The sequence below is a fragment of the Somniosus microcephalus genome, chromosome 12, assembly GCF_052327205.1.
Source record: "Somniosus microcephalus isolate GS21.2 chromosome 12, FLI_Smic_1.0, whole genome shotgun sequence".
NCBI lineage: Eukaryota > Metazoa > Chordata > Chondrichthyes > Squaliformes > Somniosidae > Somniosus > Somniosus microcephalus.
Window position 1 is genome coordinate 215,445,923 of NC_140998.1, and position 12,975 is coordinate 215,458,897.

Here is a 12,975-nt window from a genome sequence, read left to right on the forward strand (position 1 = left end):
CCCTACTACCCTTCTTGAATAATGATAATACGTTAGCTGTTCTCCAGTCCTTTGGCACCTCCCCTGTGGCCAGAGAGGTTCTGAAAATTTGTGTCAGAGCCCCTGCAATCTCCTCCCTTGCCTCACAGCAGCCTGGGATACATCCCGTCAGGGCCTGGGGATTTATCCACTTTTAAGCCCGCTAAAACCGCTAGTACCTCCTCCCTCTCAATACTAATTTGTTCAAGTATATCACAATCCCCCTGCCTGATTTCTATGCCTGCATCACCGTTCTCCATTGTGAACACAGATGCAAAATATTCATTTAAAACCTCACCTACATCTTCCGGCTCTACACACAGATGGCCACTTTGGTCCCTAATGGGCCCTACTCTTTCCCTGGTTATCCTCTTGCCCTTAATATACTTATAAAACACCTTGGGATTTTCCTTTATTTTGCCCGCCAGTGTTTTTTCATGCCCCCTCTTCGCTCTCCTAATTTCTTTTTTAAGTACTCCCCTGCACTTTCTATACTCCACTAGGGCTTCCACTGTTTTTAGTCCTTTGTATCTGCCAAAAGCCTCCCTTTTTTCCCCTAATCCATTCTTGTATATCCCTTGACATCCAGGGTTCCCTGGGCTTGTTGGTCCCACCCTTGACCTTTACGGGAACATGTTGCCGTTGTACTCTCTCAATTTCCTTTCTGAAAGACTCCCATTGCTCCGACGTGGATTTTCCTACAAGTAGCTGATCCCAGTCCACTTTGGCCAGATCCTGCCTTATCATATTAAAATCCTTCCCCCAATTTAGAACCTTTATTTCTGGTCCATCTTTGTCCTTTTCCATGACTACCTTAAATCTCACCGAATTATGGTCACTGTCGCCAAAATGCTCTCCTGCTGACACTTCTACCACTTGCCCGGCTACATTCCCTAGAATTAGGTCCCGTACCACCCCCTCTCTTGTGGGACTTTCTACAGGCTGGCTCAAAAAGCTCTCCTGGATGCACTTTAAGAATTCCGCACCCTCTAAGCCTTTCACACTCTGACTATCCCAGTTAATATTGGGGAAGTTGAAATCCCCTACTATTATTACCCTATTATTTCTACACTTCTGAGATTTGCCTACATATCTGTTCCTCTATCTCCCCGACTGTTTGGGGGCCTATAGTACACTCCCAGCCAAGTGCTTGCCCCCTTTTTGTTTTTAAGTTCTACCCATATGGCCTCATTAGAGGAACCTGCTAAGATATCATCCCTCCTTACAGCAGTAATTGACTCCTTGATTAATATTGCGACAACCCCTCCTCTTTTACACCTCCCTCTGTCTCACCTGAAGATTCTATACCCTGGAATATTGAGCTGCCAGTCCTGCCCCTCCCTCAACCATGTCTCCGTGATAGCAACAATATCATACTCCCATGTGTTCATCAACACCTTCAGTTCATCTGCCTTACTCGCAAGACTCCTTGCATTAAAATAAATGCCATCCAGCCTTGCCCTACTCCCTTGTGCCGTTACATATTTGCTCTGCCTTCCAGGCTGACTTGTTTTTTCCTCTATATTTGGCTGTGCATCACCCCCTACTATAACTCCACTCCGTATCCCATCCCCCTGCCAAGTTAGTTTAAAGCCCCCCCCAACAGTACTAGCAAACCCCCCACCCCCCCCCCCCCGCAAGGATGTTGGTCCCATTCCGGTTCAGGTGCAAACCGTCCGACTTGTACAGGTCCCACCTTCCCCAGAAGCAGACCCAGTGATCCAGGAAACTAAAACCCTCCCTCCTGCACCAACTCTTTAGCCACGCATTCATCTGCTCTATCCTCCTACTCCTATACTCACTAGCACGTGGCACCGGGAGTAATCCAGAGATTACAACCTTTGAGGTCCTGCTTTTTAATCTGCTACCGAGCTCTCTAAATTCTTGTTGCAGGACCTCATCCCTCTTTCTACCTATGTCGTTGGTCCCAATGTGAACCACGACCTCGGACTGTTCGCCCTCCCCCTTCAGAATGCCCTGCAGCCGTTCAGTGACAGCCTTGACCCTGGCACCAGGGAGACAACATACCATCCTGGAGTCACGTCTGCGGCCACAGAAACGTCTCTGTTCCCCTTTATGATAGAATCCCCTGTCACTATTGCTCTCCTACTCTTTTTCCTCCCTTCCTGTGAAGCTGAGCCACTCGTAGTGCCACGGACTTGGCTCTTGCTGCATTCCCCTGAGAAACCATCTCCCCCAGCAGTATCCAAAACGGAAAATCTGTCGGCGAGGGAGATGGACCCAGGGGACTCCTGCACTACCTTTCTAGTTCTTTTACTCTGGCGGTCTCCCATTCCCTGTCTGCCTGCGCACTCTTTGCCTGCAGTGTGACCACCTCGTTAAACGTGCTATCCACGAAGATCTCAGCTTCGCTTAATGCTTCATACATTTCCTGTTTTGCTATCTTTCATACATTTCCTGTTTTGCTATCTTTCAGTTATTGGGTCCCCTTATCGTGGTTGCTAGCGCGGTGAGAATGGGCAGGAAGGGTCAGGGCTGAACTTCCTGTCTGTTCTAAGCACCGTCATCACGGCGAAAGGAAAAACCTGCAGGGCTGGAGAATCACACAGCACAGAAGCAGGCCATTCGGTCTATCGTGCCTGTACTGCCTTTTGGATACTGAATTTGGATGATCAGCCATGATCTCATTAAATGGCGGAACAGGCTCGAGGGGCCGAATGGCTTCCTCCTGCTCCTATCTTCTATGTTTGAAAGAGCTCTCCAATTAGCCCCACTCACCTCTTTCTCTTTCCCCCAGAGCCCTGCAAATTTACCCCCTTCAAGTATTTCTCCAATTCCCCTTTTGAAAGTTACTATTGAATCTGCTTCCACCGCCTTTCAGGCAGCGCGTTCCAGATCAGAGGAGATTTGACAGAGGCGTTCAATATTATGAATGGTTTTGATAGAATAGATCGGGAGAAACTGTTCCCAATGGCAGGAGGGTCGGTAACATAGAAACATAGAAGATAGGAGCAGGAGTAGGCCTGCTCTGCCATTCGGCCCCTCGAGCCTTCTCCGCCATTCAATGCAATCATGGCTGATCATCCAAATTCAGTACCCGGTCCCTGCTTTCTCCCCATACCCCTTGATCCCTTTAGCCTTAAGAAATGTATCCAACTCCTTCTTGAATATATTTAATGATTTGGCTTCTGCCTTCTGTGGTAGAGAATTCCACAGGTTCACCACTCTCTGGGTGAAGAAATTCCTCCTCATCTCAGTCCTAAATGGCTACCCCTTCTCCTTAGACTGTGACCCCTGGTTCTGGACTCCCCGACCATCGGGAACATCCTTCCTGCATCTAGTCTGTCTAGTCCTGTTAGAATTTTATAAGTTTCAATGAGATCCCCCCCTCATTCTTCTAAACTCCAGCGAGTACAAGCCCAATCGTCCCAATCTCTCCTCATACGTCATTCCTGCCATCCCAGCTATCAGTCTGGTTATTCTTCGCTGAACTCCTTCCATGGCAAGAACATCCTTCCTCAGATAAGGCGACCAAAACTGCACACAATACTCAAGGTGTGGTCTCACCAAGGCCCTGTACAACTGGAGCAAGACATCCTTGTTCCTGTACTCAAACTCTCTCGCTACGAAGGCCAACATACCATTTGCCTTCTTAACCGCCTGCTGCACCTGCATGCTTACCTTCAGCGACTGGTGCACAAGGACACCCAGGTCTCGTTGCGCTTCCCCTTCTCCCAATCTATTGCCATTCAGATAATAATCTGCCTTCCTGTTTTTGCCACCAAAGTGGATAACCTCACATTTATCCACGTTATATTGCACCTGCCATTCTTTTGCCCAATCACCCAACCAGAGGACACAGATTGAAGATAATCGGCCAAAGAACCAGAGGGGGAGATGAGGAGAATTGTTTTTCCGCAGCGAGTTGTTGTGATCTGGAACGCGCTGCCTGAAAGGGCGGTGGGAGCAGATTCAATAGTAACTTTCAAAAGGGGAATTGGAGAAATACTTGAAGGGGAAAAATTCACAGGGCTGTGGGGGAAAGAGCAGGGGGGAGTGGGACTAATTGGAGGGCACGATGGGCCGAACGGCCTCTTCCTGCACTGTGCGAGTCCACGCTGGGGTGTAGCTGCTCTGTCGGGATGTTTGTTACGATGTTGAGACAAGTTCCAGATGTCACAGCAGTTTGGATTGAGCAGACGAGATCTCCTGTTGAGCTCTCCCCCGATGCGCAGAGGGCAGGGGAGCATGCTGGGGGGGAGGGGGTCAATCAGAAACACGGCGAGGGGGGCAGACCTGCAGCATGAAAGACCCGAGTCAGACGATTGATAAAGACAATAGTTTTTTATTAAAAAAATACAGTATTTACAAATTAAGTTCCTACAAGATGCACATACAGCACAGACACATTTTGGGGTAGGTTTTATCTTCGGTGCGACAGTGTAAAACAGATGATAACGAATTGTGGGGCCTGTTTTACTTCTTTCTAGATTGTTACTGCTATCAACCCCAACAACACCACACTTGGTGCACCGTGCACAGTTTTGGTCTCCATATAGTTTGGTTAGACCACACTTGGTGCACTGTGCACAGTTCAGGTCTCCATATACCTTCGTTAGACCACACTTGGAGCACTGTTCACAGTTCTGGTCTCCATATACCTTGGTTAGACCACACTTGGTGCACTGTGCACAGTTCTGGTCTCCGTATACTTTGGTTAGACTGCACTTGGTGCACTGTGCACAGTTCTGGTCTCCATATACCTTGGTTAGACCACACTTGGAGCACTGTGCACAGTTCTGGTCTCCATATACCTTGGTTAGACCACACTTGGAGCACTGTGCACAGTTCTGGTCTCCATATACCTTGGTTAGACCACACTTGGAGCACTGTGCACAGTTCTGCTCTCCATATACCTTGGTTAGACCACACTTGGTGCACTGTGCACAGTTCTGGTCTCCGTATACTTTGGTTAGACCACACTTGGAGCACTGTGCACAGTTCTGGTCTCCGTATACCTCGGTTAGACCACACTTGGAGCACCGTGCACAGTTCTGGTCTCCATATACCTTGGTTAGACCACACTTGGAGCACTGTGCACAGTTCTGGTCTCCAGATACCTTGGTTAGACCACACTTGGAGCACTGTGCACAGTTCCGGACTCCATATTATAAAAAGGATATAGAGGCACTGGAGAAAGTGTAAGAAAGATATACAAGGATGATACCTAAGAGGTTACAACGATCAGGAAAGATTGAACAGGCTGGGGCTCTTTTCTCTAGAAAAGAGAAGGCTGAGGGGTGACCTGATAGAGGGCTTTAAAATTATGAAGGGGTTCGATAGGGTAGACGTAGAGAAGATGTTTCCACTTGTGGGGGAGACCAGAACTAGGGGCCATCAATATAAGAGAGTCACTGATAAATCCAATAGGGAATTCAGGAGAAACTTCTTTCCCCAGAGAGTGGGGAGAATGGGGAACTCGCTACCACAGGGAGTGGTTGAGGCGAAGAGCAGAGATACATTTAAGGGGAAGCTGGATAAACACATGAGGGAGAAAGGAATAGAAGGATATGGTGATGGGGTGAGATGAAGAGGGGTGGGAGGAGCCTGGTGTTGACGGGGTGAGATGAGGGGTGGGAGGAGGCTGGTGTTGATGGGGTGAGATGAGGGGTGGGAGGAGGCTGGTGTGGATGGGATGAGATGAAGAGGGGTGAGAGGAGGCTGGTGTTGATGGGGTGAGATGAAGAGGGGTGGGAGGAGGCTGGTGTTGATGGGGTGAGATGAAGAGGGGTGGGAGGAGGCTGGTGTTGATGGGGTGAGATGAAGAGGGGTGGGAGGAGGCTGGTGTTGACGGGGTGAGATGAAGAGGGGTGGGAGGAGGCTGGTGTTGATGGTGTGAGATGAAGAGGGGTGGGAGGAGGCTGGCGTGGAGCATGAACACCGGCTCGGATGAGTTTGGCCGAATGGCCTGTTTCCGTGCTGTAACTTGCTACGTAGAAGGTATACCTTTAACAATGGAAAACGGCGAAATACAACAGCAATACAATGGCTCGCGAGCAATAAATAAGGCTGCCCGAGGACTGCGGCCTGCGGTCCGAAGGCTCTCCATGGTTCCAGCCCGGGGTCTACAGCTTGCAGCAGTAGCCACAGGTTGTCTTTGTCCCCTTCCTATTGCAGCAACCACAGCAGTACAGGCAGACTGAAAGGTGGGACATCCGCTTCTCTCTTAGCAGCAGGGACCCCTGGAGGAGAAGGAGGAAGCCAAAGGGTGAGAACATTGCCGAAAGAAGGAAGGCACAGCCGACACTGCAAGGGTGACCGCACTTCAAAGAAATGCACTTCACTGGCTCTAAAACACTTTGGGACATCCTGAGACAGTGAAAGGGCTTATACAAGTGTACGTGATTGAAGGGAAAGACTTCAGCAAGTCCCAAAGCACGGTACGGCCAATTAAGTTTTTTTTTTAGTGTGGTCGCTGTTGTAATGTAGGAAACGCAGCAGTCAAATCGCGCACAGCAAGCTCCCGCAAGCAGTACTGAGGGAGCGCCGCACTGTCGGAGGGGCAGTACTGAGGGAGTGTCGCACTGTTGGAGGTGCAGTACTGAGGGAGCGCCGCACTGTCGGAGGGGCAGTACTGAGGGAGCGCCGCACTGTCGGAGGGGTGGTACTGAGGAACCGCCGCACTGTCGGAGGGGCGGTACTGAGGGAGCGCCGCACTGTCGGAGGGGCGGTACTGAGGGAGCGCCGCACTGTCGGAGGGGCAGTACTGAGGGAGCGCCGCACTGTCAGAGGGCAGTACTGAGGGAGCGCTGCACTGTCAGAGGGGCAGTACTGAGGGAGCGCCGCACTGTCGGAGGGCAGTACTGAGGGAGCGCCGCACTGTCGGAGGGGCAGTACTGAGGGAGCGCCGCACTGTCGGAGGGGCAGTACTGAGGGAGCGCCGCACTGTCGGAGGGGCGGTACTGAGGGAGCGCCGCACTGTCGGAGGGGCAGTACTGAGGGAGCGCCGCACTGTCGGAGGGGCAGTACTGAGGGAGCGCCGCACTGTCGGAGCGGCAGTACTGAGGGAGCGCCGCACTGTCGGAGGGGCGGTACTGAGGGAGCGCCGCACTGTCGGAGGGGCAGTACTGAGGGAGCACCGCACTGTCGGAGGGGCAGTACTGAGGGAGCGACGCACTGTCGGAGGGCAGTACTGAGGGAGCGACGCACTGTCGGAGGGGCAGTACTGAGGGAGCGACGCACTGTCGGAGGGGCAGTACTGAGGGAGCGCCGCACTGTCGGAGGGGCGGTACTGAGGGAGCGCCGCACTGTCGGAGGGGCGGTACTGAGGGAGCGCCGCACTGTCGAAGATCTCGTCTTTGGATGAGACGTTAAACCGAGGCCCCGTCTGCCCCCTCAGGTGGACGTAAAAGATCCCACGGCCACTATTTGGAAGAAGAGCAGGGGGGAGTTCTTCCCAGTGTCTTGGGGCCAATATTTATCCCTCAACCAACATCACTAAAAGAAACAGATGGTCTGGGTCATTACCACGTTGCTATTTGCGGGATCTTGCTGTGCGCAAATTGGCTGCTGCGTTTCCCACATCACAACAGTGACCACACTTCAAAAAAAGCACTTCATTGGCTGTGAAGCACTTTGGGACGTCCTGAGGTGGGGAAAGGCGCTGGAGCGATGCGCATTCTCTCTTTCTTTCATTCTCTAATGTGCCCGTCAGTCTACCAGACTCTCTGTCTATGTCGCAATCACGATCATGGCCAGTTTGGAACTCCGATTTATAAATAAGGACCTGATATCAGAAATACTCTGGCTGCCATTCAAATCGATTGTTCAGTCGGAAAGATTAGATATACTCTGTACACAGTGGCTCCAACCTCTGGCACAACCTGTAGTCCCTGGTGCTTTCCCTTCTGTATAACACTCACAGCAACTAACGCCTTTAACGTAGCAAAACGTCCCAGGGTGCTTCACGGGAGCGATTATCAAACAAAATTTGACACCGAGACACATCAGGAGCTAGTAGGACAGGCGACCAAAAGCTGGGTCCAAGAGGTCGGTTTTAAGGAGCGTCGTTGAGGTGGAGAGGTTTAGGGAGGGAATTCCAGAGCTTGGGGCCCAGGCAGCTGAAGGCGCAGCCGCCAATGGTGGAGTGATGGAAATCAGCGGATGCGCAAGAGGCCAGAATTGGAGGAGCGCAGAGATCTCAGGGAGGGTTGTAGGCAATGTGGGGTCTTGCACCTTTGCCTGGGTTTGTGAGCTTGAAACGGTTCCAGAACCACGTTCGCTCGCACCAGTGAGCGGTTACCAGGAGAAGACTACAGTGCCAAAGCGAAGAACTCCATTCTACTGGGCTCCAACTCAACTCAGCTTCCATCAGTCTCACAGCTATCGCACCAAAGGGAGGTTCAATCACTCCCGGAGCACTCGACAGCTCTTTGCAACACCTTCTCATCTATTTTCTCTTGCCCTCTCTTGCTCGTCTCTCTCCCACTCTGTAGTTCTCCCCCTCTGTCTCCCACTCTCCCTCTCCTTTTCCCTCTCTCCCACTCTGCATCTCTTCCTCTCCCTTTCCTTCACTCTGTATCTCCCCCTCTGTGTCTCTCCCACTCTGTATCTCTCCCGCTCCTTCACTCTCTCCCTTTCCCCCTCTCCCACTCTGTAAATCTCCCCCTCCCTCTCTCTCACTCTCTTTCCCTCTCTCCCACTCCCTCTCTCTCACTCCCTCTCTCCCATTCTTTATCTCTCCATTTCCCTCACTCTGTATCCCTCCCTTTCCCTCTTACCATCAGTCCCTCTCCTTCTCTACAACTCTCCCTCTCTCCCACCCTGTATCTCTCCCTCTCTCCCACCCTCTAACTCTCTTTCTCCCTTTATGAGGTTGATTCCTGAGATGAAGAGGTTGTCTTATGAAGAATGGTTGAGCAATGTGGACCTATACTCATTGGAGTTTAGAAGAATGAGAGGTGATCTTATTGAAACATATAAGATTCTGAGGGGGCTCGACAGGGTAGATGCAGAGAGGATGTTTCCCCTCGTGGGGGTATCTAGAACTAGGGGGCATAGTTTCAGAATAAGGGGGTATCCTTTTAAATCGGAAATGAGGAATTTCTTCTCTCAGAGGGTCGTGAATCTTTGGAATTCTCTACCCCAGAGAGCTGTGGCGGCTGGGTCATTGAATATATTTAAGGTGGAGATAGACAGATGTTTGAAAGGTAAGGGAGTCAAGGGTTATGGGGAGCGGGCAGGGAAGTGGGGTTGAGGCTAAGATCAGATCAGCCATGATCTTATTGAATGGCGGAGCAGGCTCGAGGGTCCGAATGGCCGACTCCTGCTCCCATGTCTTATGTCTTATTACCTCTTTCCCACTCTCGATCACAATCTTTCCCGTTCCCTCCCACTACTCTATCTCTCTCGCTCCCTCTCCCACTATCTCTCCCCCCTCTCTCTATCTCTCTCGCTCCCTCTCTCTGTCTTGCTCTCTCTCTCTCCCGCTCTGTATCCGTTTCCCTCTCTCTATTCTTGATCCAGTTTTAATTCAAATGTCCGACCCCTTGCCTGTTTAAAAGCCCATGGGGAGTTGGAATAAAGGGATCTTTTTCCGAGTGGCAGGCAGTGACTAGTGGGGTACCGCAGGGATCGGTCCTTGGACCCCAGCTATTCACAATATATATTAATGATCTAGACGAGGGAACTAGATGTAATATCTCCAAGTTTGCAGGCAACACAAAGCTGGGTGGGCGTGTGTGCTGTGAGGAGGATGCCGAGAAACTCCAGTCTGATTTGGACAGGTTGGGTGATTGGGCAGAAGCATGGCAGATGCAATATAATGTGGATAAATGCGAGGTTATCCACTTTGGTGGCAAAAACAGGAAGGCAGATTATTATCTGAACGGCAATAGATTGGGAGAAGGGGAAGTGCAACGAGACTGGGGTGTCCTTGTGCACCAGTCGCTGAAGGTAAGCATGCAGGTGCAGCAGGCGGTTAAAAAGGCAAATAGTATGTTGGCCTTCATAGCGAGAGGATTCGAGTACAGGAACAAGGATGTCTTGCTGCAGTTGTACAGGGCCTTGGTGAGACCACACCTTGAGTATTGTGTGCAGTTTTGGTTGCCTTATCTGAGGAAGGATGTTCTTGCCATGGAGAGAGTGCAGCGAAGATTCACCAGGCTGATACCTGGGATGGCAGGAATGACATATGAAGAGAGATTGGGTCGATTGGGCTTATATTTGCTAGAGTTTAGAAGAATGAGAGGGGATCTCATTGAAACTTATAAAATTCTAACAGGACTAGACAGAATAGATGCAGGAAGGATGTTTCCGATGGCGCGGGAGTCCAGAACCAGGGGTCACAGTCTAAGGATAAGGGGTAAGCCATTTAGGACAGAGATGAGGAGGAATTTCTTCACCCAGAGAGTGGTGAACCTGTGGAATTCTCTACCACACAAGGCAGTAGAGGCCAATTCATTAAATATATTCAAGAAGGAGTTGGATATATTTCTTAAGGCTAATGGGATCAAGGGATATGGGGAGAAGGCAGGGACAGGGTACTGAATTTGGATGATCAGCCATGATCTCATTAAATGGTGGAGCAGGCTCGAGGGGCCGAATGGCCTACTCCTGCTCCTATCTTCTATGTTTCTATGATTTGCTGATTTCCTTAGCATCGTAGGGACGGGGCGATTCCAACAGGGGCTTCATTTTCAACCTGCCGTCTTAGCATTGAACGGGCAGATCGCCATTGAAATCTGGTTATAAGCGAGACACGTTCAGCCGAGCGTGGGACGGACTTTGAACTGAGGAACAAATTTCACCTACCATGGCCGCGGAATCTAGGGACTTCTCAATCGCCAGGGGAGCATCTTCATTCTCAGTCTGTAACAAGAGAGAAGTCATCAGAACACAGTGCGGGAGAGGAGGAGGAGGAGAGAAGAGAGAAGGAAAGAGACAGAGAGAAAGGGAAAGAAAGACTTGTATTTATACAGCGCCTTTACTGTAGTAAAACGTCCCGCGGCCCTTCACAGGAGCGTAAATCAGACAAAATTCATCACCGAGCCGCACGTCAGGAGATATTGGGACAGGTGACCAAAAGCTTGGTCAAAGAGGTCGGTTTTAAGGGATGTCTTAAAGGAGAGAGAGAGGTGGAGAGGTTTAGGGAGGGAATTCCAGAGCTCGGGGCCCAGGCGGCTGAAGGCGCGGCCGTCAATGGTGAAGCGATGGAAATCGGGGGATGCTCAAGAGGCCAGAATTGGAGGAGCGCAGAGGTCTGGGAGGGTTGGAGGAGGTTACAGAGATGGGGAGGGTTGTAGGGGGCTGGAGGAGGTTACAGAGATAGGGTTGTAGGGGCTGGAGGAGGTTACAGAGATAGGGAGGGTTGTAGGGCTGGAGGAGATTACAGAGATAGGGAGAGTTGTAGGGGGCTGGAGGAGGTTACAGAGATAGGGTTGTAGGGGCTGGAGGAGGTTACAGAGATAGGGAGGGTTGTAGGGCTGGAGGAGATTACAGAGATAGGGAGAGTTGTAGGGGGCTGGAGGAGGTTACGGAGATAGGGAGTGTTGTAGGGGCTGGAGGAGGTTACAGAGATAGGGAGGGTTGTAGGGCTGGAGGAGATTACAGAGATAGGGAGGGTTGTAGGGGGCTGGAGGAGGTTACAGAGATAGGGAGGGTTGTAGGGGGCTGGAGGAGGTTACAGAGATAGGGAGGGTTGTAGGGGCTGGAGGAGGTTACAGAGATGGGGGGTGCTGGAGGAGGTTACAGAGATAGGGAGGGTTGTAGGGGCTGGAGGAGGTTACAGAGATAGGGAGGGTTGTAGGGGGCTGGAGGAGGTTACAGAGATAGGGAGGGTTGTAGGGCTGGAGGAGATTACAGAGATAGGGAGGGTTGTAGGGGGCTGGAGGAGGTTACAGAGATAGGGAGGGTTGTAGGGGGCTGGAGGAGGTTACAGAGATAGGGAGGGTTGTAGGGGCTGGAGGAGGTTACAGAGATGGGGGGGTGCTGGAGGAGGTTACAGAGATAGGGAGGGTTGTAGGGGCTGGAGGAGGTTACAGAGATAGGGAGGGTTGTAGGGGGCTGGAGGAGGTTACAGAGATAGGGAGGGTTGTAGGGGGCTGGAGGAGGTTACAGAGATAGGGAGGGTTGTAGGGGCTGGAGGAGATAACAGAGATAGGGAGGGTTGTAGGGGCTGGAGGAGGTTACAGAGATAGGGAGGGTTGTAGGGGCTGACAGAGGTTATGGAGATAGGGAGGGTTGTAGGGGGCTGGAGGAGGTTACAGAGATAGGGAGGGTTGTAGGGGCTGGAGGAGGTTACAGAGATAGGGAGGGTTGTAGGGGCTGGAGGAGGTTACAGAGATAGGGAGGGAGGGTGCGAGGAGGCTATGGAAGGATCTGAAAACGATGAGAAATTCAAGGAGATAAATCTAAGGAAACAAACAGAAGGACAAGAGAGCGGAACGAAACTGGATGACGAACATTAATAGCGGGAGCAAGCAACATCGTTCTCTATCGAAGATGGGGCCAAGCAGTTCATTAGGACAAGTGAGATCTCTCAACTCACCTTTGACAAAGACCGGCACTGGTTCATCTGGATGAAGGCGAGCAGTACCAGACCGACCAACACCAGCCGCATCGTCACCTGGGAGCTTCTCATCTCTGCCATTCTGTCTGATCTGCTGGCTCTGGGTTCAGGCTGTGGTTTGGGACGGCCGAACTCGCTCCTCTTTATACGCCACCCAGGAACCGAGGGAAAGGCAGGGGCGGGGAAAGCTGGGTGAATGACTCAGGCAAGGCTTCCTGGAACTGAGGGTCGCAAGCGCCTGATGTTGACACTGGAGCAGGGACAGGAATTCACGCACGAGGGGCGGGGAGCGGACTGGAAAGGGGAGATGGAGTCAATACTGATAGCGAGCGGAGCTGGAGCTGTGTTTAGCAAACAAACAAAACGTTTCACAACTTCTTACCGTTACTAATTCAGCTCCTGAGACCCTAAGCTGGGGAATTCCCCCC

At 51.4% G+C, this 12,975-nt stretch overlaps 1 protein-coding gene across 1 annotated transcript; it reads right to left on the bottom strand.

The window, feature by feature from the left end:
* Positions 1-4,308: 4,308 nt before the first annotated feature.
* hamp (hepcidin antimicrobial peptide) lies at positions 4,309-12,680 on the bottom strand. Its single transcript, XM_086004047.1, has 3 exons — positions 12,527-12,680; positions 10,792-10,848; positions 4,309-6,221 (listed from the first exon to the last, which is right to left on the bottom strand). Exons 1-3 carry the CDS (start codon positions 12,626-12,628, stop codon positions 6,105-6,107), a joined length of 276 nt encoding a protein of 91 aa, XP_085860173.1. The 5' UTR covers positions 12,629-12,680; the 3' UTR covers positions 4,309-6,104.
* Between the last annotated feature and the right edge of the window lie 295 nt (positions 12,681-12,975).